The sequence below is a fragment of the Triticum aestivum genome, chromosome 3D (genome assembly GCF_018294505.1).
Source record: "Triticum aestivum cultivar Chinese Spring chromosome 3D, IWGSC CS RefSeq v2.1, whole genome shotgun sequence".
In the NCBI taxonomy this organism is placed as follows: Eukaryota; Viridiplantae; Streptophyta; class Magnoliopsida; order Poales; family Poaceae; genus Triticum; species Triticum aestivum.
Genome location: NC_057802.1, coordinates 135,867,630 through 135,890,506, shown reverse-complemented (window position 1 = coordinate 135,890,506; position 22,877 = coordinate 135,867,630). Strand labels below are relative to the sequence as shown.

The window sequence follows — 22,877 nt, the reverse complement described above, 5'->3', positions numbered from 1 at the left end:
CCGCAAAAAAAAAGTCTATATTGGCGTGACAAATACTGGTAAGTTACTATATTCATCTAGTTTTTGTTACCCACAAGAGAATTAGATGATCCGATGGGCTGAAGCTTCTATGCGTTGGCTAGTACTGTATAATACTAATGTTCTGCAAAGGAGACTGCCAATGGCGTGAAGGAAGAGCTGCAGCAACTGCATCTGTGAGACAAAAATGAGGAATGAGAAGTTGGGTTAACTTCTTCACAGGTTACGTCAATTAAGTCGTATCTGTACATACAACAAATTAAGTGTCTCTTCCACTACACACTGAAGTTTTCTTTGTAATTATCCTTTCCTTGGTTTCAGGTAGGGGAAGCAATAGATCAAGTTCACTGGCCACCGGCTGGCAATGGCTAAACCGTGTTTGCTTGCTTTTCTTGTCACTGAAGTTGAGACTTCAGTAGTGCTGGTATTTACAGTTTAGCCCTATGCTTGATCCACCCTATTGGCTCAGAACTGAACTCAGCACTGCAAGTGCTTCATAGGATTAGGGCTGACACCGTGGCAGTAATTGATGCAGTATGCTCTTGTTATTGTGTTTCTATCTCTTGTTAACTTTGTCGATCCAACGAGTACTTGGAAGTTGGACGCAAGTGAGGCTGTGCCGTTCTGTTCCAGAATTTAGATGTCGTGTCTTCAAAATTTCATCGTCTTTGTTTCAACTCCATCGGCAATCCGGTGGGATGTCAGAGCCAATTACCAATTTCCCGCGACTTAGTTGTTGTGAAAAGTTTTGACTTGGGAGTTGTTGAAAGCCATGCTTGTTCGCCGTGTCTTCTTATCTTGGATGACATATGTCAAAAAGGGACTCACATCTGAGATCTTTCTAGAAGATTTAATTTACAAAATCTATAGTTTTTGTATACTCTTTGATAGGGTGGAAACTCTCGGACGAGGAAAATGATCCATGTGAAAGAATCCACTAAGAGGCGGAGAAAATTCGAGACATATGCAAGCACAACACTGGAAAGGACCTTGAGAGAGAAAAACAATACAAACAGGTCCCGTAGAACTTCACCATGAGACCTTGTCATCGCCTGACGCCTTCCTCCATAGTCGATGGAGTGCTCATCAGAGGGGAAACCGAGCATCCTTTACATCAGGCAGGTGAGGAGGATCTTCACTTGTCCGCTCTTGGAGGCCTCAACAGTGGGTCAAAGGGTTTCTGCTTTGTGGAATGCGGTAGCAGTACTCTATCACCGCCCAAGAAACCAAAAATGAGCTAGAGTTGTAGATGCAGAATATAATATCAGCAAGTAGTATTGGTAGTTGGTGCATCGACAACCGTTGAAGAATAAAAAAGTAGTTGTAGAAATGGTACTCCTTGGTATTGTCTATTTCAGTTGTAGCAGAGCTTACATTCCTCTTGAGAGGAAGACGTCCTTTGTACATTCGTGGCTTATAATACAGAGTTTGTAATTTTGGATATGCAATGTTTTTGTTTCTGTTGTACTACTCCGCGGGATTGTAATATTTTTTTTAATGTGTTTTATGGCTTCACTGCCAGACCTAAGCAAGATCCTTTGCAAATATGAATGTTTGAGGGCCACAAGACTATTTTCCTAATCAACACTCAAAAAAAAAGTTATTCAGATATTTTATGCAGGCTGGGGTCATGGCTCCTGCTGGACTCAATATAGCTCCGTCCTCAAGACGGGGGTGGGAAGCAGATGCACTTTCCACATGCTAGTATGGAACAATATCTTTTGAGAGTAGAAACAATATTAAGGCTCAGCTATGCAAGGTTGCCAAACAGCACAAAGGATGGACAGAATAGCTGACTTGATAGCCCTGTTTTTTTTAGGAAAAAAATGAAAGAAAGCTCCCGCCTTCCACAAAAATATGATTATTCATCTACCATTTCACCTTTCTTAAATTAACAAACTTTACAATTCCCATGAAAAGAACAAAAATGTATTTGTAAAGTAACAAAAGATAGAATCCCGCAGCATATTTGAATATACAATGTCTGACTCTTTCAGGAGGACAAGAAATTGGGGAAAAAAGGAAAAGAAAATGGAACTCACAATTTATTTTTTAACTTAAACCAGCCTTCTTCTAAATACACAATACAACACAATACCCAGTCTGGGAACCTTGAGCGAGAGTCTTCAACATCCGCTGAAGCATGCCAAGCAGAAAAAAGCCGTGTGACCCAGGCAGCTATCAGTCAATCCTCGACGATATGTACGCCAATCCCATGAAGCCTGACATTTCTGTTCTTGTCAAAATTCTGAACATGTTGTTCCTTTTAGGGTCTACTTCTTTGAACCACGAGCTGCTGCAAGGTGATCCTGAAAAAACAGCGAAGTTGTTAAACAACAACAGAGGCAGATGCTTTGATTGTCAGAACAGCAACAATACATTCTTATGCAATAATGCCAGGCACTAAATATTGAGGTCCCAAATTAGTCGATTAAACTTAACATCTACTGTATTAGGTTTCGAAGTGGAGTAAATCATTTAACATGGGCACTGGAATATGATGCAGCACCCATCCATCTAAAAAAAAGGAATATGATGCAGCTAACATGCATGGGCAGAAGCTGCAAGCACCCTTATGACTATGAACAGAATCAAAATGAGTGTCGCAGTTTTGAACTAAGGTTAGTTCAACCTTAGTTCAAAACTGTGACACTTATTATGGATCGGAGTACATAATCACAATTCAACAATGAATACCCAAGACATGTTCTTGTTAGCTCAATCAGATGTTCCTTATCACCTCATTAGCAACTTACAGTTCAACATAAATTAAATATCCTATTTACTTTACTTTCATTATTCTGTCCACACACTTGTAGCTCTGTGTAATTGCAATATCCCAAGGCATAAGAGCTTCTGAAGGACAAAGTTCAATATTTATATAGGCAAGGCTAAATCAAGTACTCCAATTCTGTAAAATGTTAAGGTGGTTCACTGAGAAACTAGCTGAATACAAAATGAGGCACATGAGAATGACACACCATCATATCCTCTCTGTACCATATTGCAATCTCACCAACATAAATGCAGGCATAAAAACACTCAAATCAATGATGCAATCTGGAGCATACTAAATACCATTAAATTCATACAAGCTACAGAAACAACATACCAAAATTGCAAGTACATTTGAGATCCTAATTTTCAAACTATATTGCAAAAAGAGAAGAAATACCTCAACAACGTGCACGTCCAATTTAAGTTTATTACTTAGATAGAATGTGCAACAAAAACTAAATAAATATTGAATATTCTCCCTAAGGGTAAAGGTAAAATCCTAGAATGTGTCCAATCTATTACTTCAACTCAACTTAACAGTTAGATAAACCATTTGAAAATTATGTGAGTAGATGTATCATAAGATAATTACATTTGATTTTATAAACATGCTATCCATATCCATATCAATATACCAATATACCAATATAAAAACATGAGTTGATTGGGATACTTTTGATCTAAGCCGTCCAAATATTTAATCCAATTTCATAAATTCCCATCCAACTGTTTTGCATATACCTTCCTTAATAGCTCCTATAGTAATAGCTTCTTAAATGTACTTAGTGACTCATAATTAGTTACTCCCTAACTACATTTGTATTAATAAAAAAGTCTGTACATTTTTTATGCAATATTTCTTTAAGAAAATATTAGCTATTTACTTTCTTCTACATCAATGATACTGAGGGTAAAAAACATGCCACGAGAACTGTATTTTCTTGCATGTTTTAATTATTTTAAGCCGAACATGGTTCGCAAATGCACTACTACTATTTTTACTAACTGCTCACAATTTAAGTTGGATAAAATGATCCCTTAATTATTCCCACATGGCTTATTCAATTTCTACTGACCATCATTTCATTGCGTGCTAATGTCCATCATGTTTTCCTTAAGGTATTCTTGCGAGGGAAACACTTCTAACGAGTAAATTTACAGATATGCTTTTCTACATATATTGGTACATAAGTTCCTCATGCAATCAAGCAACGTGCATTGCGCGTGTACAATTGTTAGTGATAAAAAATGCTGGTCAAAGCTATGTTTGGGAGTTGGAACTCGGAGGATGTCCATGTCTAAAATATTGCTTTTTTTACCAGACTGCAAACAGCAACTAATGTCTGCAAGAAATGAAGCATGACAAATAGGCACTAGATGGAAATGCATACCGAGACAAAATCAAAAGCTTTAGTTTCATCTTTCTTAGAATTGCTCATCACAGCTACTTGATGTGGAGGTTGATTACTTGAATTGAAAATATCTGGCATCCCAGATGCATTTCCGCCACTCATTGAATTGAAAGCAGGATGCCCAAGTCCAGCATTGAAATTTCCCAAGTTCTGTAGTAACTGCTGCTGCTGAGCAAGAAGAGCTTCCATAGCACCATAGTTTAATTGCTGCCCAGCAAATGATTGACCAAACATTTGTGGTGACAAGTTGTACTGCATAGGAACCTGTTGATAGAAGGAGCTTTGACCAAGGATACCATTTAGTGCTGCACCACTTGCCACATGGCTAGTCTGACTGTTCATGTCAAAGAACTGTGAACCATTGAGATTACTGTTAGTTTCTGCTTTTACTCCAGGCTGAGCTTGGGCAGTGCCATTAAGGTTCAAACCAGCCATTAAATCATTGACAGTTCCTTTGTCATCAACTCTTTCTTGGAACAATGGCTCCGGGCTGCTGCCAAATATATCTTGCTCGATCAGAGAGTTATCATGCATGGAGGCTGAGGATTTTTCTTCTACTGTCATGCCTGAGAATAGGTCATTAGTCTCCTTAATCTCTTCCTCATGGAATGATACATCTGCAAACAGATCACTTCCATTACCATTGCTAGTGGCACTGGTATTACCAATAGTTTCACCACCAAGCAAATCATCAACTGAAGAAACATAATTACTGTTCCCCATTATCTGCTCGCTGCTTTCTTGAGCTGAAAGCTGAGTTACTAGATCATCCCGATCCCCTGTATCAATCAAATCAGGCATCTGAACAGGAGTGGGTCTTGATTCTGAAAGATGTTTGCTTCCGGTAGGTTGTTCCCCAACCAGCAGATTTAATACCTAAGAAAATCGATACAACTTATTACATCTTTGGCAATGGCTGGTACAAAAAGGCTTTGGTCATTCAAGATTAGAGAAAGATACACATACTGCAGATAGTGATTTACAGAAAACAGAGCATGACTTATTTCAAAATTCTCTTTCATCGATGGAATATCTACAATTTTTTGTTTTAAGAGACTCGGCTTTGTAAGTTGACTCACTTTTGAAGCCTTTTCTCTGAGAGAAACTTGTGGCAATTCACAACATCTGACAACAGAAGCACTGTTCTCACTGAAATATGAAGCAACGATGGAATAAGGATCAGTATCCTGTTTCCTTACAACCGCTTCCAGTACACAGATAGCCTTCATGCGAACCTGAGTAGTAAACAAACATATTCAGTATTTATCAGAACTAAACGAAAAGCATCAAAATGCTGCGATCAATCAAGCTAAAAGATACACCCATGTGACCTAACCAATAGAATTAACGATGTGAACAGATGATGTACCAAATTTATTCAAATAAGATCAACAAACGTCCAAAAACAAGAATGCTCACCATCACTAACCCCTGCCAGATATAAATCCGTTTTCATTCAACAAAAGTGGGTATATATAGAAAAAGAAGGCTAAACATCACAAATCCAGATGCTTGGGAGACTGCTGCTAGCTGCTTGACAGTAGTATCAGGACCAGTGTGGCCTGCTGGGTACACATGCTCAAGCATATCATGGACTGCAATATCACTGATACTTGTATGTGTTCCTTGGGCAAAGCCTTTTTCATGCAACTTATGTACAGCTTATGTGAATTTTTAATATACTGTATTCCTCTATATCCACAAAAGGAAATGATCTAAAGTCCAAAGGTTAAAATAGACCCAAAAAGGGGTTATCCTAAACTCACCTGCCACAATGGAGAGTTCAGTTTGCTCTCAAGGGCACGGCTCAAAGCAACTGCATCCAGTTTGGAGGCTTCTGTTAGAAATATCTGCAGAGCATCTCGAGTGGGTTGCAACCGCACACCGCTTGCAGTAACAATTGTTTCCAAAAGTCTCTCCTCACGAGTCTTAATTCCAGGTTGACTTGATTCAGTATCACCGGCTGATGTTGAACTTGAGGGACTTGGACCCCAAGAACCAGAACTCACATTCTTTGAAGCACCAGATGTAGCACGGCTCTCACCTTGGATTTCACTTGGATCATACCTGCCATATCTATCAGTTTCTGTGGTCAGAGACCTGCGAATTGGGTTCTTGTACATACCACCATTATCATTTGGCATCATTGAATGTGTGGCAGCAAAGTTGCTCAAACCCTGTTTAATGGAAGCACCACCAATGCCCACTACTTCACTTAGTTCACTGAGGAAAGACTTCTTGTCATCTCTTGATGGCTCATAATTAGTGTTTCCAAAGCCCTGTATGCGCTTGCCTAGACCTTCTGTCACAACAACTGCTTTAGGGTCCTCAGTGGAGAAAATAGCAGCAATGGCCTCGTTTGCAGTTTCGCGGACAGCCTTATTAAGGGCATCCCCTTTTAAGGGGTCAGGGTGTCCTTTGTAGTGAACAAGCTGACGCATAGCCGCTGAGTGTCGTTGCATTTCCCGCTTGAAATCAGTGCCAGATTTTCCAACAGCATATTTAATCAACCGCAAAGCCTGGAAAGCAGGAAAGGAGGTAAAAGATTATGTTACTGAATCAGAGAAACTCAAGCCTACAGCTCCAGCAGATTATTAAACAAACTAATGTATTTGAACTTGGACATAAGGTAATGTAATCACCAAAATTACACCACAGGTGCTAAGCATTTCCTCTGAAAATATACAGCAGGTCACTCATGATTGAAAGGTGACATTTTGGGTAGAGGATTACAGAAAACCTAATTTCATACTCCCTCCGTCCCAAAATAAGTGTCTTGACCTTAGTACAACTTTACACTAGAGTTAGTACAAAGTTGAGACACTTAATTTGGGACGGAGGGAGTACAATTCAATAAATACACTGGAGCATTCGGTACAAACGCTCAGCAAAGCAATACTACATCCTTGAGCAAAATTTGGTTCACCTGGAGAGGACCTACTCATAAGTTTATTATATTTTAGAAATCTTGATAAATATTTGATTTATCACTGGGATTGGAGTTGATCACTACCCCATGGCTAAAAAGTACTCCCTCCGTCCCATAATATAAGAGCGTATTTTACACTAGTGTAGTGTCAAAAACGCTCTTATATTATGGGATGGAGGGAGTATGTTCTAAATGCCATTAGCAATCACAGTTCTAGTGTACAATACCGTTTTCACATCCTACTTCACTGTGTGACCTAAAAATATATAGGGTTACATACACCTTCTATTTTGTCATTGCAATAATATTTGCTTAAGTCCAACATTAATCGTTGACAGGTTTCTCCTAGAAACAACAGGGTGCAACAAAACACTCATATAACCCACTAGTGTCAAACATTGTAACTAAGCATGCATAATTCTTCAGGAAAACCAACGTAATCGGCAAGTGTTACTCTAAAACCCAGTATCTAGGGCGGATACGAGCAAGCAAGTTGGATGGACGGAACATTGTCAGGTTTTTTAAGAAGCAGAGAAGGACGGTGATATCCATCATTAGGAGCTATACACTTGTATAAATCCAGTCAAGATAATTTGCACAGAAGGTAACAGTTCATCCGGTTTGGGGGCAGAGAGAGTTAGAAGGTATGCAGGGTGGCAGTAGCTACATACAGGTTCTTAGCCTTCAGGCCCACCTGCCATGAACTCATGCGTAGTCAAGAAACACATATGGAACGGCAACCAATTTTTTGGCCAGACATAGTGCGGATTGCCACACCTCACTACAAGTAGGTACGATAGCCATCCATACGTATGGCTTGGTATACACTAGCCAAATTTCCTATGTCCATTCTTTCAACACTTGAAATCGCCTATTTCCCTGCAACCCACAGTGACAAATAAACAGTGTTGGACACTGGAAAATCCCTGTAACTACTAGAACATTCAGATCAGAATGCGCTAGGAATCACAAATTCATAACCACGACCGCGAAACTAATCAGCAGGAACACTAAAACAGTGTCCACTGCTAGTCCTATACTGAACGATCATCGTCGTCGCCACCGGCCAACCAATCCTCGTCCCCCCGTCAGGTCAACACGACATGATCCCAAATCATCAGAGGCCATAAGTAACGGACCTTCTGCTTGACGAGGGGGCTCTTGTTGTCGAGGCGCTTGAGGACGAAGTCGGCGACCTCCTTGACGATGCCGGCGTCGGAGGCGCGCAGCAGCTCGCAGATCTCCTCGAGCTTGTAGACGGGGGCGACCTTGTCGTCCTCCGCCGTGACGCCGTCCACCATCCGCGACCGCCAGTAGGACTCCACCGCCCGCCGGCTCTGATCCATGGCGCCCCTCGTCGACCGAAACCCTAAGGGAGGGCGGGAGGGAGGGAGGCTACCGCCACGGCAGCGCGGCACCACCGGGGAGGTCGAGATCTGGGAGGGGGCGGTGGACCGGGTGTACGGGGGAGGAGGAGAGCGGGGGTTGGGGGTCGGGCGGCACGTGCGGCCGGAGGGGAGGAGGGCGAGGAGGCGTGACCCACGCGGCGTGTGTGGAAGCTTCGAGTGGCGGGTCAGGTCGGGGAGTTTTAAGGCTTTAACCGTTTTGCTTTCTTCTCTGTCGCGGGAGGAAGAAGCACCAGCCACAGCCAGGAGAGATGAAGTGGAAAGTGTCCCCAAAAGTTTCAGTATATCACGTGGTTGGGATGAGATGCTACGCCGCTCCAGTAGGACAGGGGCGACATTCCAGCAGGAAGCACTTGGGCCTTCTTTGGTTCATAGGATAGAGATATTGTAGGAATAGAAACTTCATAGAAAGTGAGATGACATGCATCTTCATTCCTATAAAAAAGGAGATGTCATTTAATGCATAGGATAGGAATTTTTTTATTGAGTCTAGGCTAATGTTTTTTCCTTTAAAATGTAAAGGATTGGATCTTATCCTACATAGGAATAAAAATCCATTCCTACAAAACAAAGGGTTCCATAGAAATTTTATCTTTGAAAATCATATCCTATGAAATTCCTACAAGAATCCTACAAACCAAAGGAGGCCTTACATATAACCAGTCTACTCGAATTCTAGCTCATACCTATAGTATCTTTCTATAAAGAAAATCTTCATGTCAGGAACGAAAATAACTCTGAAAAATAATGAGTTTAAGTTTGGTATACTAATATATCACAGATTTGCAGTACTTCGGATGACATATATCTCGCAGGAGGCGTGTCAAAAACTTAAGGTATGACAGCGAGAGCCGAACTGTATTCTATTCTATCTGACCTCACGGTCGGTGGCAATGTATCAGGTCTACAAGGGGCTACAGCTGAGAATCCTCGGGTTAAAATCATATGCCAATCGCCGAGCGAGAAAAGAAATACAATGTGCATTGTTGTGTCTACTACTATCTCCCTCGCTACACCACGGCCTCCAGGACCTCATCAGACTCTTCGACGACCATCTCATCCTTGAAGAGGAGCTTCAGGTGAGGCAGGACCTTCGGCAGCACGGGCAAATCGGCGAGGTTTACGCTCATGAGGTCGAAAGCGATGCAGGTCTTGTGCATGTCCTCCTCGTCAAAGACCGGGATTTTAGGATACCTCTGGCTAAAGTGGGTCAGGATTATGCGGTACGCTCCAGCCGATGTGCCTACTGCTATGGCTTCCTTCGTTGTGCTGTGGTTCCGCGCGATCGCTTCGTCCTTCATGCTGTCCTCAAACGTCGCCTGAAGCAAAACAAGAATCAAGACAGTTTATTAGACAGGCAACATGGTCACAACCTAACGCCTTTTAGCATGCTAAAATAATTGGAAGAGAACAGTACTCAGTTAACAGTATTATACAATTTTTGCAAGATCTAATTTAGTGCTGTTGCTAGCGGTCCACATTAATTAAACGTGAAGAATGCCAGACACTATGGACAGAGGTCAAGAGAAATAGGAGGAAAATGGGTAATTATTGTGCGCACTCAAGTCGATATATGCAATTGAATAAATAAAAAATCAGCGTACCTCATGTATCAGCACGGTGGCATCTCTGGACGCATCTACAAGAGCTGGGCACGGCCGCGTGTCGCCTGAATATACAACTTTCCATCCTGGAATTGCCTTCCCAGCACTACTCACCTTCTCCTTGGCTCTCAAAACAACTCCAAACGCCTGTGCACAATGTACGACAGGGACACTGTACAGAATCTCCAAACCTGATTCATGTAGAACTTCTTTCAAATTAGCGAGAGCTGTAGTATCCTTCGGACTTGAAGGCTTCTTGTTGTAGTTCTCCATTCTGCTTCCAGGGGCAAACATGGTATTTTCAAGTTGAGTTGTTGCCGATTCGGTGGCATTATCACCAAGAAGTTCCTCAACACTAGGCTTCAAAGTTTGTCTGCAGTCTAGGAACTGCATATCAAGATCTTCAAGTGTTGAATATGCATTTAGAAATCTCAGGAGTTGTTTTGGTCCAATCACGAGCAAGGGTTTGTGAGGAACACCGTTTAGCAATTTTGACCTCAAGGCAAGAACTCTAGCGAGACCCGTGTGGTGATCAGCGTGAATATGGGAAATCCAGATGCACCTCAAGTTTTTTACAGCTTCATCAGCACCACTTACACCAAACCTGTTACACACAAAAAAAGTATTATGAATATAACTGGCATGAAGTGTTCTGCAATCTTCTAATGAAGTCTTGTTGGAACAAACCTCCTTTTCAGCTGTCCTAACGTTCCTTCACCACAATCAAGAAGCATACCTCCTCGTGCAAACAGGTTAATATATATGGAACTAACATTTCGATATTTTGAAGGCTGGGAAGAACCCGTACCCAAAAACGTAATTTCCATATCTTCTCTCGTAGCATTCTCCACGCAGCAGGGGGTCTCTGAATTGCCCTTTGGGCGCTTTCTCCAGACACTTTCTCTCAAACTACTGTCATCTTGAAACTTAGCCAAATTCCCCTGTTCATCTAAAATATCAGGAAGACAGGAGTCTTTACTAATCCATGGCTCTTCAACCATCAGCATATGTTTCCCAGCTGGTGCCAATGCATTTTTTTGGTCTACACTACTTTGCCAGAACTTGCTAATCTGCTCAGGAACTTCTTTAATCTCAGGAATCTCAGAAATAAGTTCATCTACAATTTCTTCATAACTAAACAAGCTTGGAATAGAAGCTCTATCCAACCCCAGTTGAGCATATGGACGCAGACGAAACTGCAGGACAACAAAAGACAAACATTGATACTCCTATTTTGCACTAACAAAAATAAGTCGAACCTGCAAAATAAATAGTACTCCCTCCAATCCAAATTAAGTGACGATTGTTTAGTATGAAGTTAGTACAACTTTGTACTACACCAGCGTCAATTAATATGGATCGGAGGGAGTACTTATTTTGCAGTTAACCAACCAAGTTTTCCTTTCCAGGAAATAGATCATCAATTATTACATCCATACATGGAACAATATTTTTATGCATGCAAGAACTTAGTGTATCTCATCGCAACAACAACCAAAAATAGGACATCTACAATGTTGTGATGCCAACCTTCTCTTAGAGGTACCACATAGGATTTTTGCCTGAGTTCGAGGATAAAATAAAAGAGCGAAGGTTGTCTTCTCTTGGCAAGGGGATAAACCCTTCACGCCTAAGTGATCACTATTTTTTCCATTGTACATGATGTTTTCACTTCACCATGTGTTTTCCCATCTAATACTAAATTCTTAATCACAACATATTTTTATATTAACTCAAGCATTAAATTGCCAGAGAAGACACTAAGGGATAACCTGTTGTAAAACTAGTTTTTATAGTCTTCTACAGACAGCCTTATTTACCATTGGAGATGCCTTAGAATATAGAAATTGTCAAATATCAAGTAATTAGCACATTGATACAACATAGACTCTACTTGGACATACCTTCAGCAAGTTTGCTGCTGCCACACTTTCACAGGCTTGGAATGAAGTACTCTGAAAGGACAATAAGATGGTTTCTGTTAACAAGAAGGAAGTATTTCAACATTCAACCTCTGGTGTTTCGTATATCACTGAGGTTTACCTTATTCTTCTCCAAATCAATACCATTTGCAGGTTCCACAGGCCAAAACCCAGAGGATGGGAAGAGCTGGGGGCATACAAAATTAAGACGTGAAGATATCCTTGCACTACCTTTCAGGATAGGAACTTCCATGTTTTTACTGCAAGTGTCACAAAGGAGGGAAATCGTCACCATAAAGTATGGCACTGCCACTGATTTATATCTCTAGCTACTTGAGTCTGAGAGTGAAAATAAAGTTCAAGATCATACATATCCGTACAAGAATGTTACTCAGGTAATAAGAGTGTAAGACGCAGTTAATGCTGAGTTAATGACACTAAACGTCACAAATTTTAGAGAATACAAAAAGTGGATAGCATGAGATGAATGAACATCCACAAGATGTCAGTCACCAAAAGAGTCATGTACGACATAAGGAATTTGGAGAAAAAAATCACTAAATAGAAACAAATTATAAAAGAATGTTATGATAGAAATAAACAAGAGGATAGCATGGATGAATAAACATTCACAGGATGCAGTCATTGGAAAAATGTAACACATCTACACCATCTGAATCTAACATTTCAACCTTGAGAAACTCGTTGCTTTTATCGTTAAGTATAACTAACTTCTGATTTTTCTAGTGGGATCAATGAAGTTCAAACCTAAATAGTAAAATATATTTATTTTAAATGCATGAGAACAAATTAAACCATAGATGAAAAAGGTAAATGAAACTGAAACTTACTTTTCATGCCCTGCCATGATATGCTGTGTGGTGCCAAAAGATTTCATCCAGTTCTGATAATCAACAGTGTTTGTCACAGAAGATGGACCTAAGTGGATTATGCAATTTACTTTCTTGGCATTCTCTGTTTGGCAGGAAGAATCTTCATAAAAGCGGCTAAGTGATTGCAGCAAAAACAGTTCATGCATGTGATATTGTGTAGGGCAATCCACTAGAAGTACGATTGGTCCAGGAATTGGTGGGTCGAGAACCTCACTTGGATGAACCTATGAATGAAATGTCCAAAGAAACTTAAAAAACAAAATTTATGAGATATGACAAAAAAATGAAAATGTTTTTTGCAACCAGAGATAGGTTGTGAGTGGATGGAGACCCATTAAGCAACATATGTGCTACTCCCTCCGTTCCTAAATATTTGTCTTTCTAAAGATTTCAAGGAGTGACTACATACAGAGCAAAATGAGTGAATCTACACTCTAAAATATGTCTATATACATCCATATGTGGTAGTCCATTTAAAATCTCTAAAAAGACAAATATTTAGGAACGGAGGGAGTAGTAAGGAAACGCCATGAGCCTGTGAAAGTTCATGTTGAGAAAATTATGTTCAATAGTTTAGCAATCAGCACGAACCATTCTACCAGCTACAGTCTTCACAGAGTTCCCAAGTTGAAGTTCACGATACTTTGGCCCACGCTCAAGACCAAGGGCCTGAGCTTTACCAGGGTCAAATTTTCCTTTAATTTCTGCCAATTCACATGAGTAGACTATAGCAGTATCACCAGGCTTTGAGTTGATATCTGTTGAATTCCTGGCTTCATTGTTGTACCTCGGTTTGACAAACATTGCTGATATACGAACTACTTCATCATCAATAGTAACAGTAGCTTCTGTAGATTGTGAAGAAGATGCACTGTGTTCCACACCAAAGCTGTGTGTATGAAGCATTGCCCTATTTGGGATAAAAGATTTCATCGCGCCTGCTAGAAAATCAAGGTCCGAAGGGCCCCATATGTTCACCTGTATTAAGGTTAAGAAGAATAACATTATAATCAATTGTTCAAAATAGATTAACTGAACACATGAGCATCAACAACAAGACAGTACTAGAAAGAATGCAAGCAACAATTATTTCCATCTCACCGACATGCCCTCATCTCCCATCCCAGCAAGAGTTAGCACGAGACCTACATTAAGAAAAGCAAAATCAAAATAGCATCAGTGCATCAAACGAACCTACTAATTCAGTACATGGACAATCGCGTGAAAGGACCAAATTTTAATACCTGGAAGGCCCCCTGCAGTTTCTGAGCACACGCGAGTGAAAAAGATGTGGTCAATCTGGTAAAGTAGAATATAGCATGTTACTAATTTACATTGCCCATACCAAGACATAAGAAACGAGAGTGGGTGCACGTGGAGTTGCAAAGCTGATGATGATTGATGAGGGCATCACATACCTTTGACAACTTTATCTTGTGTTCAGTGCAGAAACGCTGAAGACCCTGTTAGATTGCAAGAAATCGGTGTGGTAAGCTCAAAAGCAAGTTAAGAATTATATTTGCTAATGATAGCAAAGAAATAACACGATTCTAGTCACCTACATATTCAGTCCTACGTGGGGAAACCATAGCTCATGCATTTAAGGGTTTAAGCGTCCCAATCAACCACTTAAGCACATTAGGCACAAATGATTGTACCGCTCAGAGAAGAAGGGTGCATCTGATATACTCCATCGAGTGTATGCATCTATCAACAGATAAAACTTAAAATTAACCTATTAGGACACTACATTTTAGCGATGAAGGATTAAAACTGCATAAAGTTTTCTGAAGTTTGACGATGCAACATGCCCAACGGATGCAGTGATTATTAAACATACACCTTTGTTAAGCCTCAGAATACAGAAGGAAGTAAAAGTCAATTCGAGCTTCTTGTGTAAGCTGTTTAGCATGTTAAATAGACACAAGGATATCTTGATACAGAAGATCATACCTCGCCAGCATTAAATATAAATCTTTGTTTGTCAAAGAATAGTAAAATTGAAGGAGCGGTATCTTGAGTGTCCATTCCTGTACCGAGTATCTGCACAAAAAGAATGAAAAAGGTCAAATCACTAATAAGATAACACGATAATGTTGCTGCTTTCAAGTTCTAAATCAAATGTTGTGATGGTTTAGTGGTTGAAGCTTGAAAACATTGACATTGTGTCCTTGCGGAATTGGCAACATTCAACAACACGGCTAAAAGAATGAGACCAGCAACACTTTGTTCCTAAAAAATACAGATAGACCAAGTGTGTAAAGTTTGGCGAGTGATCCACCTACAGGGATGGCAGGAAAAATATGGCATAATCTATTAGTACACTTGTTGCATAAAACAGATAAAATGCTCCGTTTTCTCCAAAAGAACATCGTGATTTTTGCATGATTATTACTATCGCCCATTACAACCAGTTGGGAACAACAAAAGATGTTTCTTAAACCAAAGGCAGATCCCCAAACTCCTAAAGCAAGCATGTTACGATCTCCCGACAAACAAATTCACTGATACCACGCTCGTAATATACAAGGAATGTATAAATTCCGCCAAAATTAGTGATCTCAGTTGAGCACTACATGTTCCCTGACACCGACATTACATCATGCAGCCAGTATCCCAACTGCGCTCGACTTACACGGAGCAGTATATGGTACACAGTGCATGAAATGGATTGCACCCTGCTACAATAATGTGCATTATTCATCTCGACTTCTTAGGCAGAATGCCGAAGCACCACCGGGGGGTGGGGGGGGGGGGGGGGGGCACACATCTACTGAATCCGTCGAAGTATATAAGGCAATAATTTCGCACACCTGCACGTAGGAGGTTGTGCTGATGGGGTTGGCCCTGCGGTTCTTGAGTTCCATGCTCCTGTCCTTCCTGACGTCCCTCCCCTCCGCACGCATCTTATTGAACGCCACTCCCGCGTCTTTGCCACCGCCACCGCCGCCGCTAGCCATCCCCTCGGGTTCCTTCCTGGCCGTGCTGTTCCCGCGGCGGAGGTGATGGCGGCTGGCCTGGCCGCGGCACACGAGGGGGCGGATGCCGGCGGCGCGGGTGAAGGGGGGGCGGGGAGCGGAGACGGAAGAGAAGAGGCGGCGCGAGAGGTAGAGGAGCGGGGCCGGAGCTAGGGTTTGGGAGAGAGGGAGCAGGCGGCGGAGAGGGGAAGGCACTTGCGGCGGCATGACGGAGGACTTTTATTGGGTCGGGTTTTATCCCGGTCTCGGGGGTTTTAGAGCGGATAGCCGATCACCGGAGCCGGGTGCTCGTCTTTTTTTTTTTAGACCGCCATTTAGGCATTTTATTAACGAAAACACTAACGCCCAGCGTCTTTTCTCTCCGCGGTCAACGTTTCGTCAGTCGGGGCGTGCGATGAAACTGCTGTCGCGCCTGCACGCCGCGCACCACTTCTGTTCCCCATCTTCTACGACTGCCCATTCTTTCACTCTCCCACACCCAAGCTGTCATTTGCCATGTTTTTGAATGGTACATGGCAACTGCCCTATTTTGTGAGCATGAGCAGATGGCAACTCTCTTTTTACTCCGAACATGTTATTTGTTGCCACGTCTGTTTGTAGCGCTACATGGCAAATGTCTAGTGTTAGTAGGTGGCAACTCCTAAAGATACCACCATCGCCCACATGCACGTCTCCTCTCCCACACACCAAAAGCTATCAGTCGCCATGTGTTTTGCAGGGTACATGGCAACTGTCCTAGCGTGCTTGTAAGCAGATGGCAACTCTCTTTTTACCGAAACATGTTTTTTGCCATGTTTTTAGTGCTACATGGCAACTGTCCAGTGTTAGTAGGTGGCAACTCCTAAAGTTTTTCAAATCATGGTAACTGTAGTAGACCGGACCATACATGGCAACAGCTGCAGTTGCCCAAAAATGGCATCCGGCACTTGACCTAAGAGGGCAACTGCAGTTAAGCAACCATGGCAACTGTAGTTCAGCAACTGCAGTTCAGCAACATGGCAACATGGCAACCGAAAAGGTCCGGACCATGGCAATCGCGGGGGGACGCGTGGTTACTGACACGCGAGGCGTGTGGCTCGCAGGCGGGGAGGGGCGACGGCCGAGACGGGTCGTGCGGGACGCGCGCTCGCTCGCTCGCACCGGACGTGCGGGCTGTGGCTGCGCGCGCCCGTACGCGGCCGTGCGGGCGGGGTCGTCTCCGTGCCACACAGGACGTGCGGCACAACCACCCGATACACCACACGTGTGGCAGTTAACGGCGTCCAAAAACTAACGCCCACACGTGTGGCATCTTGCACATCGCCCACACGCCTCCTTTACCGCTCATTTTGCCACATGTGAACAGATGACATCAGCAGGAATTTTTTCGGTTTTCGGCTTAAAAATGTTTTATCTCCTAATTAAAAAGTCAAATTAAAAATCCGTTTTCACCATTAAATTCTTCTCGGCGAGATCTTCAAAACTAGACCTCATGTTGATATGTTTCGACGAAAAAAAATTGGCCTAGAAGTTGCCATCATGTTTACACTGTACTTGCCATAGTGCTTAAACTAAAGTTGCCGTGTGGCAATTTCAGTTTGAAGAGCATGTCAATTTTAGTATTTTAATGATGGCAACTGCAATACTTTGACCACAAAAATTATTTTTTTATGAACCATGACAATTTTAAGTGCATGTATCATGGCAATTTTAGTCTATCGTTCATGGCAAGTCTACTTTCTTAATTTCCTGTTTTATAAATGTCAAAATTTACTTTTAAATATAGAAGAAAATAGCTGAAATATATCATGGCAACTTCAGTATAAACACCCTTGCAATTCATGTGCAATAGACATAGCAACTTTTAACAAAAAAAATCATCGAAATATATTGATATGGGATCTAGTTTCGAAAATCTCGTCGCGAGGGATTTAATGGTGAAAACGGATCTTCAGTCGGATTTTTTATTTAAGAGATAAAACATTTTAAAAACTGGAAATCTAAAAAGATTCCCACATGCATGCATGCGGTGACGTGGCGCAGTTTGTGTATTATAGGGCGTGTGGTCTGGTTTCGCTCCCACCACACGTGTGGGCGTTAGCATTGTCCTTTATTAATTTTGGCCGGTCACTTCTGATTGCAGGATGTCAATCAGAAAATCAGGGATTATGAAGGAGATAGATTGACTCTAAAACCTCTTTTAGCACATGAATGAGCGACAAAATTAGATTCTCGTTCCGTCCATCTTAGAACAAAGTGCTGAAAGTGCCGGAGATAGGTGGACATCTCCAAAATAATGTGGCCTCCTATCGAGCGATCAGTGCCCTGCTCCCACGCCATGACAACAGCTTGACAGTTTGTTTCTGCCATAATGTGTGTGTGGCCATTCTTCACAGCAAGAACCATTGCATCTCGATGCGTATTAAGTTCCAGAACAAAAGGCTCGTAGTTGATCATATATTCCTGCATTGTCCGACCAGGAACTTTCTCTCATGGTCTCTTGCCACCACTCATGTTCTTGTGCACCCCGTCTCAAATTCTAAAGCTCCATCAGTATTTAGTTTGAGCCGTCCAACAGCCGATGGTTGCCAAACATGCTTCACCGCCGGTTGGGCCTGCCTTTGTACATGTATATTCATAGCCATGATGAACTCCCTTATCAGATCCATAAATCGTAGCGGTTGGTACTGTACTTCGCCATGCGTATACTTGTTATGACTCGTTCAGATTGCCCACATAACCGAGAAAATAGTAGTTGCTTGATCTCTCCTCCTAAAGCTTGGGTCAGCAATATCCTCGCCCATGTACTAGGATGCATCCATGAAAGTTTGACATAAAAAAATATTTAGCTGCATACCAGAACTTATCATTGTCACAATCACACATCGGGCTAATTGCATCTTCACATATATGGCGTCGAATTGTCTCACCGTGTGCTGGCAGTAAGTTTTTAAGGACTCGCCACCAGAAAACACGAATTTTAGGTTAGACCTGGAGCTTCCACGACGTTTTTCAGGTGTGTGGACCTAGTTGATTTGCAATTTTGTGATCCATTAAGGCCATATACGCTGACCGAACTGAGTAGACACCAGATTGCTCCGACTCTCAATCCCAAAAGTCATCAGGTCGCACTCTCGGCCTAGGCATTATGAGATTTGCATAAGCATCTCTGGCAAATAAAGATTTTGTAAATAAGCTCCTCGTCGCATGTCACCTGATCAATCAAGTCTGCCACCAACTATGCCGGTTCATCAGTCTCAACCTGCACATCGGTTTCATTGATAACATACCAGAAATCCATTTATCATGCCAGATTTCAGTGGTGCATCCATCTCCAATTCTACGAATTAGTCCTTTCTCTAGTACTGATCTTCCTTGAATGATGGCCCGCCACGTATTAGAAGCTCCATTGGGACACCGAGCCTGCAAGAAATTACCATCTGGATAGTAATGCCCTCTCGGTACCCAAGCACATAGACTCTCCTGCTTGTCCAATAATCTCCGAGCTTGTTTCGCTAACACAGCGTCATTAAATAACTCCATATCTCGGAAACCCGTGTCGCCTCTAAATTTAGATACCGACATGCTATCCCATGATTGCTAGTGTAGACTATAGACTTTTTTTATCGAGTGATCCTACCCATCAATACTTGGACATTATTGTCATAGTTTTTTTGCACAAACCTTTTGTGAGCTTAAAACGTCTCTCATTGGACACGCGGATTCGGACAAGGATAGGTCGGAGGGATATGGACTCGTCTAGCGGGCAGCCGTTGGCCCGCTAGCGCTCATGAGCGGCCGACCAGAAAAGGCAACTTTTTGTCTCCCCCGTTCCCAAGAAGCAAAGTTCCTTTCGACTCCAAATCGTCACGCTTCAACAAACAGAAAAGGATCCCATCACTATCACGTGCACTTCCTTCCCCACGGCCATGGGTCTCACCTTCTTCTTCTCCATGAAAGAAAGGGGGTCCCAGGCCTGGATCCAAACCTACGGAGCTGCCATGGCAAAGCAATCAAGGTGAAAAATGGCTAGAAACTGCAGTTGTAAGAAAAGGGAGGAGAGGGAGGCATACCAAGCAGCACTATCAGATAATTTCCTTCTGGCCTCCATATCCTCCCTTCTTCACTTTCTCCTACCCTTTTCCTTTGGATCTCCCACCAATCTTCTCCATAGTTGGAGGGACACTACTGCAGGATGCTGCTAACGCGACACTACGATCAGAGACCCTTCGACGAAACTGTGTGCGATGCAATAATCACAAACGGTGCTGTAAAATAACCGTCAAAAAAGGTGCAAAACGTTTGCGATCACGGATGCATCAAACACGGTTCAGATTTTAGTTGCGTGTATGATGCAGGGCATACGGTTCAGTTTGATGAACTGTTTGCGATGAGGGGGAACAAAAAAAGGGCAGCCAGATGAAGGTGTGTAGGATATACAGCATACGGTTCACTCAGATGAACTGTTTGTGATTAGGCAACACACAAAAAACGGCCAGTCAGATCAAGGTGTGTGCGATATACGGTATACGGTTCACTCGGATGAACTGTTTTCGATTAGGCAACGCAACAGAAACGGTTCAACCAGATCAAGGTGTGTGCAATGGAGGGCGTACAGTTCATTCCTATAAACTGATCGTGTTGAGCCAAGAGAACAAAAACGTTTTCACATAAACAAGATGTGTGTAATACGCGGCAAACATCCAATTACATAGGTGGCTAATAAACACATGACATTTCCACACACCAAAGTAAACTATTACATGTGCTAGCTCGATGTTCCTTTTATACTAAGTTTTCATTAATTGATGGCATTTTATGAACACGCCACCATTTCCCGCCATTTCCTCACTGGTTTCCCGCCACCCAGCAATATTGCGCATAAACCTAGGCTGCGCGCGGCGCACGGAGGCAACAAGCGCAGCCTGTAGCACATACACCTTTTTCAAGCATGCCAACCCACCAAAGTGTCGCATTTGCCATCAACCTCGTCGATGAGGAAAACGAGCAGGCGCTCCCCGGCAACGCGATGGACGACGCCGTGATGCGCGTCATCGCCAGGGTTGAGCAGACCCTTGGCGCATGGCGCTTCAGCGCCACAGATCAAGATAGGCATGTCAGCGCCGACTGGCTGCAGCTCGTCGCACAACATGATCGATGGCGCACCGCAGAGCAAGCTAGGCGCGTCCGCGCCGATAGGCTGTGGCTCGCCGCACGACGAGACCATTGGAGCGCCGAAAAGCGAGAGGCACGGCGCGCCGCACAGCAAGAACGGATCCATCGGCGCTTGCCTGCTGTCAACAAGGCGTCGCAGCTGGGTACACGTCCCGTCAGTATCCCCATTCCTCGCCAGGAGTGGGCAGAGGCCCTCTGCGCCGCACTTGCACCAGAGGTCGGCCGCGTCGTACTTGCATCGGACGTCTGCCGCACCGTTCGCATGGGTCGCGTCGTTTGCCTTGTCCGCGGCCCGCTCGATGCCAACGCGCTGGTCGGTAGGCTCGGTCGCCTCCTTGGCCCAGGTGTCCACCTGGGCGCAGTAGAGTAACATGGCCATCGCATCCTCGAGCTGGTGATCTCCGATGAAATAGCCAACTTGGAGCTCGAGATCGCGCTCCAGATGTACCGCGAGCGTGTCGACCGCTTGGACGAACGCCTGCACGAGTTCAGGCAGAGCCAAGAGCTACCGTAGGCAAGGGCTGCCGGTCATGGTCTCATGGACCCGTTTTATTTTGTTGAGTCGTTTCGATATGGATAGCTATGTATTCACATCAATCATATTATTGCTCTGTTTATTGCTCTGTTTCAATGTGTGTACTCTGTTTTCCATTCTTATATGTTCTGCTTCAATGTGTGTATATACGCTTTCCATTCTGTATGTGTGGACGATAACAGCTAGATTCAAATTAGTATACAAAAACAGATAGAAAATGGAATTCATAATATATATATATATATAAAAATTTCATTAGTTCATCACAAAAAGTATATATATATATATATTTAATATCATCACATATACGTGGTGATACTTAACTACTAGGTACAATGCATAAAATTGAAAACGAACAATACAAAAACTAATAATCCCTCCCGGGGCCAGTATTCCAGCAGCCCCTCGCTAGCAGCTCCCTGGTGCGCGGCGTCTTCCCAGTGCGGAGGCAGTACTCCGCCTCCTCCGCCTCGCAGCGCTTGACGTACCAATCTGCCTCTTGCTGGCAGACGAGCGCAAACGATCTTGCCATTTCGTTGGGCGCCCACCGGAGCTCCTCGTCGGTGGCACGCTGGAGCTTATCGGCCCACCTCCACGCAGCGACGAGGCGCCCAGTGCCTTTGCTTCCTCGTGAAGTATCCGTCTTCGTACACCTCCTTCGCACGACGACGCGCCCGCCCCCAAAGCTCCGCCGCCTCCTTTTTCCAGGCGGCATCACGGGCTTCACAGGCCGCCTGGTACCTGGCTTCCTCCTCCGCCATCTCCTTCTTGAACGCCACTTGCATGGCTTTCTCAGCCGGCGGCAGCGACTGATACGTCCATTTTGCATCATGCTTTTATATTGATATTTATTGCATTATGGGCTGTTATTACACATGATATCACAATACTTATGCCTATTCTCCCTTATTTTACAAGGTTTACATGAAGAGGGAGACTGTCGGCAGCTGGAATTCTGGACTGGAAAATGAGCAAATATTAGAGACCTATTCTGCACAACTCCAAAAGTCCTAAAACTTCACGGAGCTTATTTTTGGAATATAAAAAATATTAGGCAAAGAAAGAACCAGAGGGGGGCCACCAGCAAGCCACAAGGGTGGAGGGAGCGCCCTACCCCCCTGGGCGCCCCCCGACCTTGTGGGCCCCCGGCAGGCCTCCGGTGCCCATCTTTGGCTATATGGTGTGTTTTACCCTTGAAAAAATCAAGAAGAAGCTTTCGGGACGAAGCGCCGCCGTCTGGAGGCGGAA

At 43.2% G+C, this 22,877-nt stretch overlaps 1 protein-coding gene and 1 long non-coding RNA gene across 2 annotated transcripts; one reads left to right on the top strand and one right to left on the bottom strand.

Moving 5' to 3' along the window:
* The first annotated feature begins 6 nt into the window (after positions 1–6).
* On the top strand, positions 7–1,024 carry LOC123077885 (uncharacterized). Its single transcript, XR_006436864.1, has 2 exons — positions 7–240; positions 340–1,024. It is a non-coding gene; the product is annotated as an uncharacterized lncRNA (long non-coding RNA).
* An 839-nt stretch (positions 1,025–1,863) lies between these two features.
* LOC123077884 (tRNase Z TRZ3, mitochondrial) lies at positions 1,864–16,163 on the bottom strand. Its single transcript, XM_044500242.1, has 16 exons — positions 15,776–16,163; positions 14,916–15,005; positions 14,381–14,425; positions 14,207–14,261; positions 14,064–14,107; positions 13,554–13,940; positions 12,921–13,186; positions 12,191–12,329; positions 12,052–12,102; positions 10,835–11,343; positions 10,148–10,751; positions 9,575–9,862; positions 5,975–6,727; positions 5,288–5,443; positions 4,188–5,084; positions 1,864–2,327 (listed from the first exon to the last, which is right to left on the bottom strand). Exons 1-16 carry the CDS (start codon positions 16,145–16,147, stop codon positions 2,292–2,294), a joined length of 4,692 nt encoding a protein of 1,563 aa, XP_044356177.1. The 5' UTR covers positions 16,148–16,163; the 3' UTR covers positions 1,864–2,291.
* Between the last annotated feature and the right edge of the window lie 6,714 nt (positions 16,164–22,877).

Bases quoted from the DNA above. Each gene is read 5' to 3' on its own strand.
- LOC123077884 (XM_044500242.1), bottom strand. From the start codon at position 16,147: ATGCCGCCGCAAGTGCCTTCCCCTCTCCGCCGCCTGCTCCCTCTCTCC. The intron at 12,103-12,190 runs GTAAACCTCAGT...TTGTCCTTTCAG, and splicing joins TTGATTTGGAGAAGAATAAG to AGTACTTCATTCCAAGCCTG. The intron at 6,728-9,574 runs GTCCTGGAGGCC...CCTGCTTTCCAG, and splicing joins TCGTCGAAGAGTCTGATGAG to GCTTTGCGGTTGATTAAATA.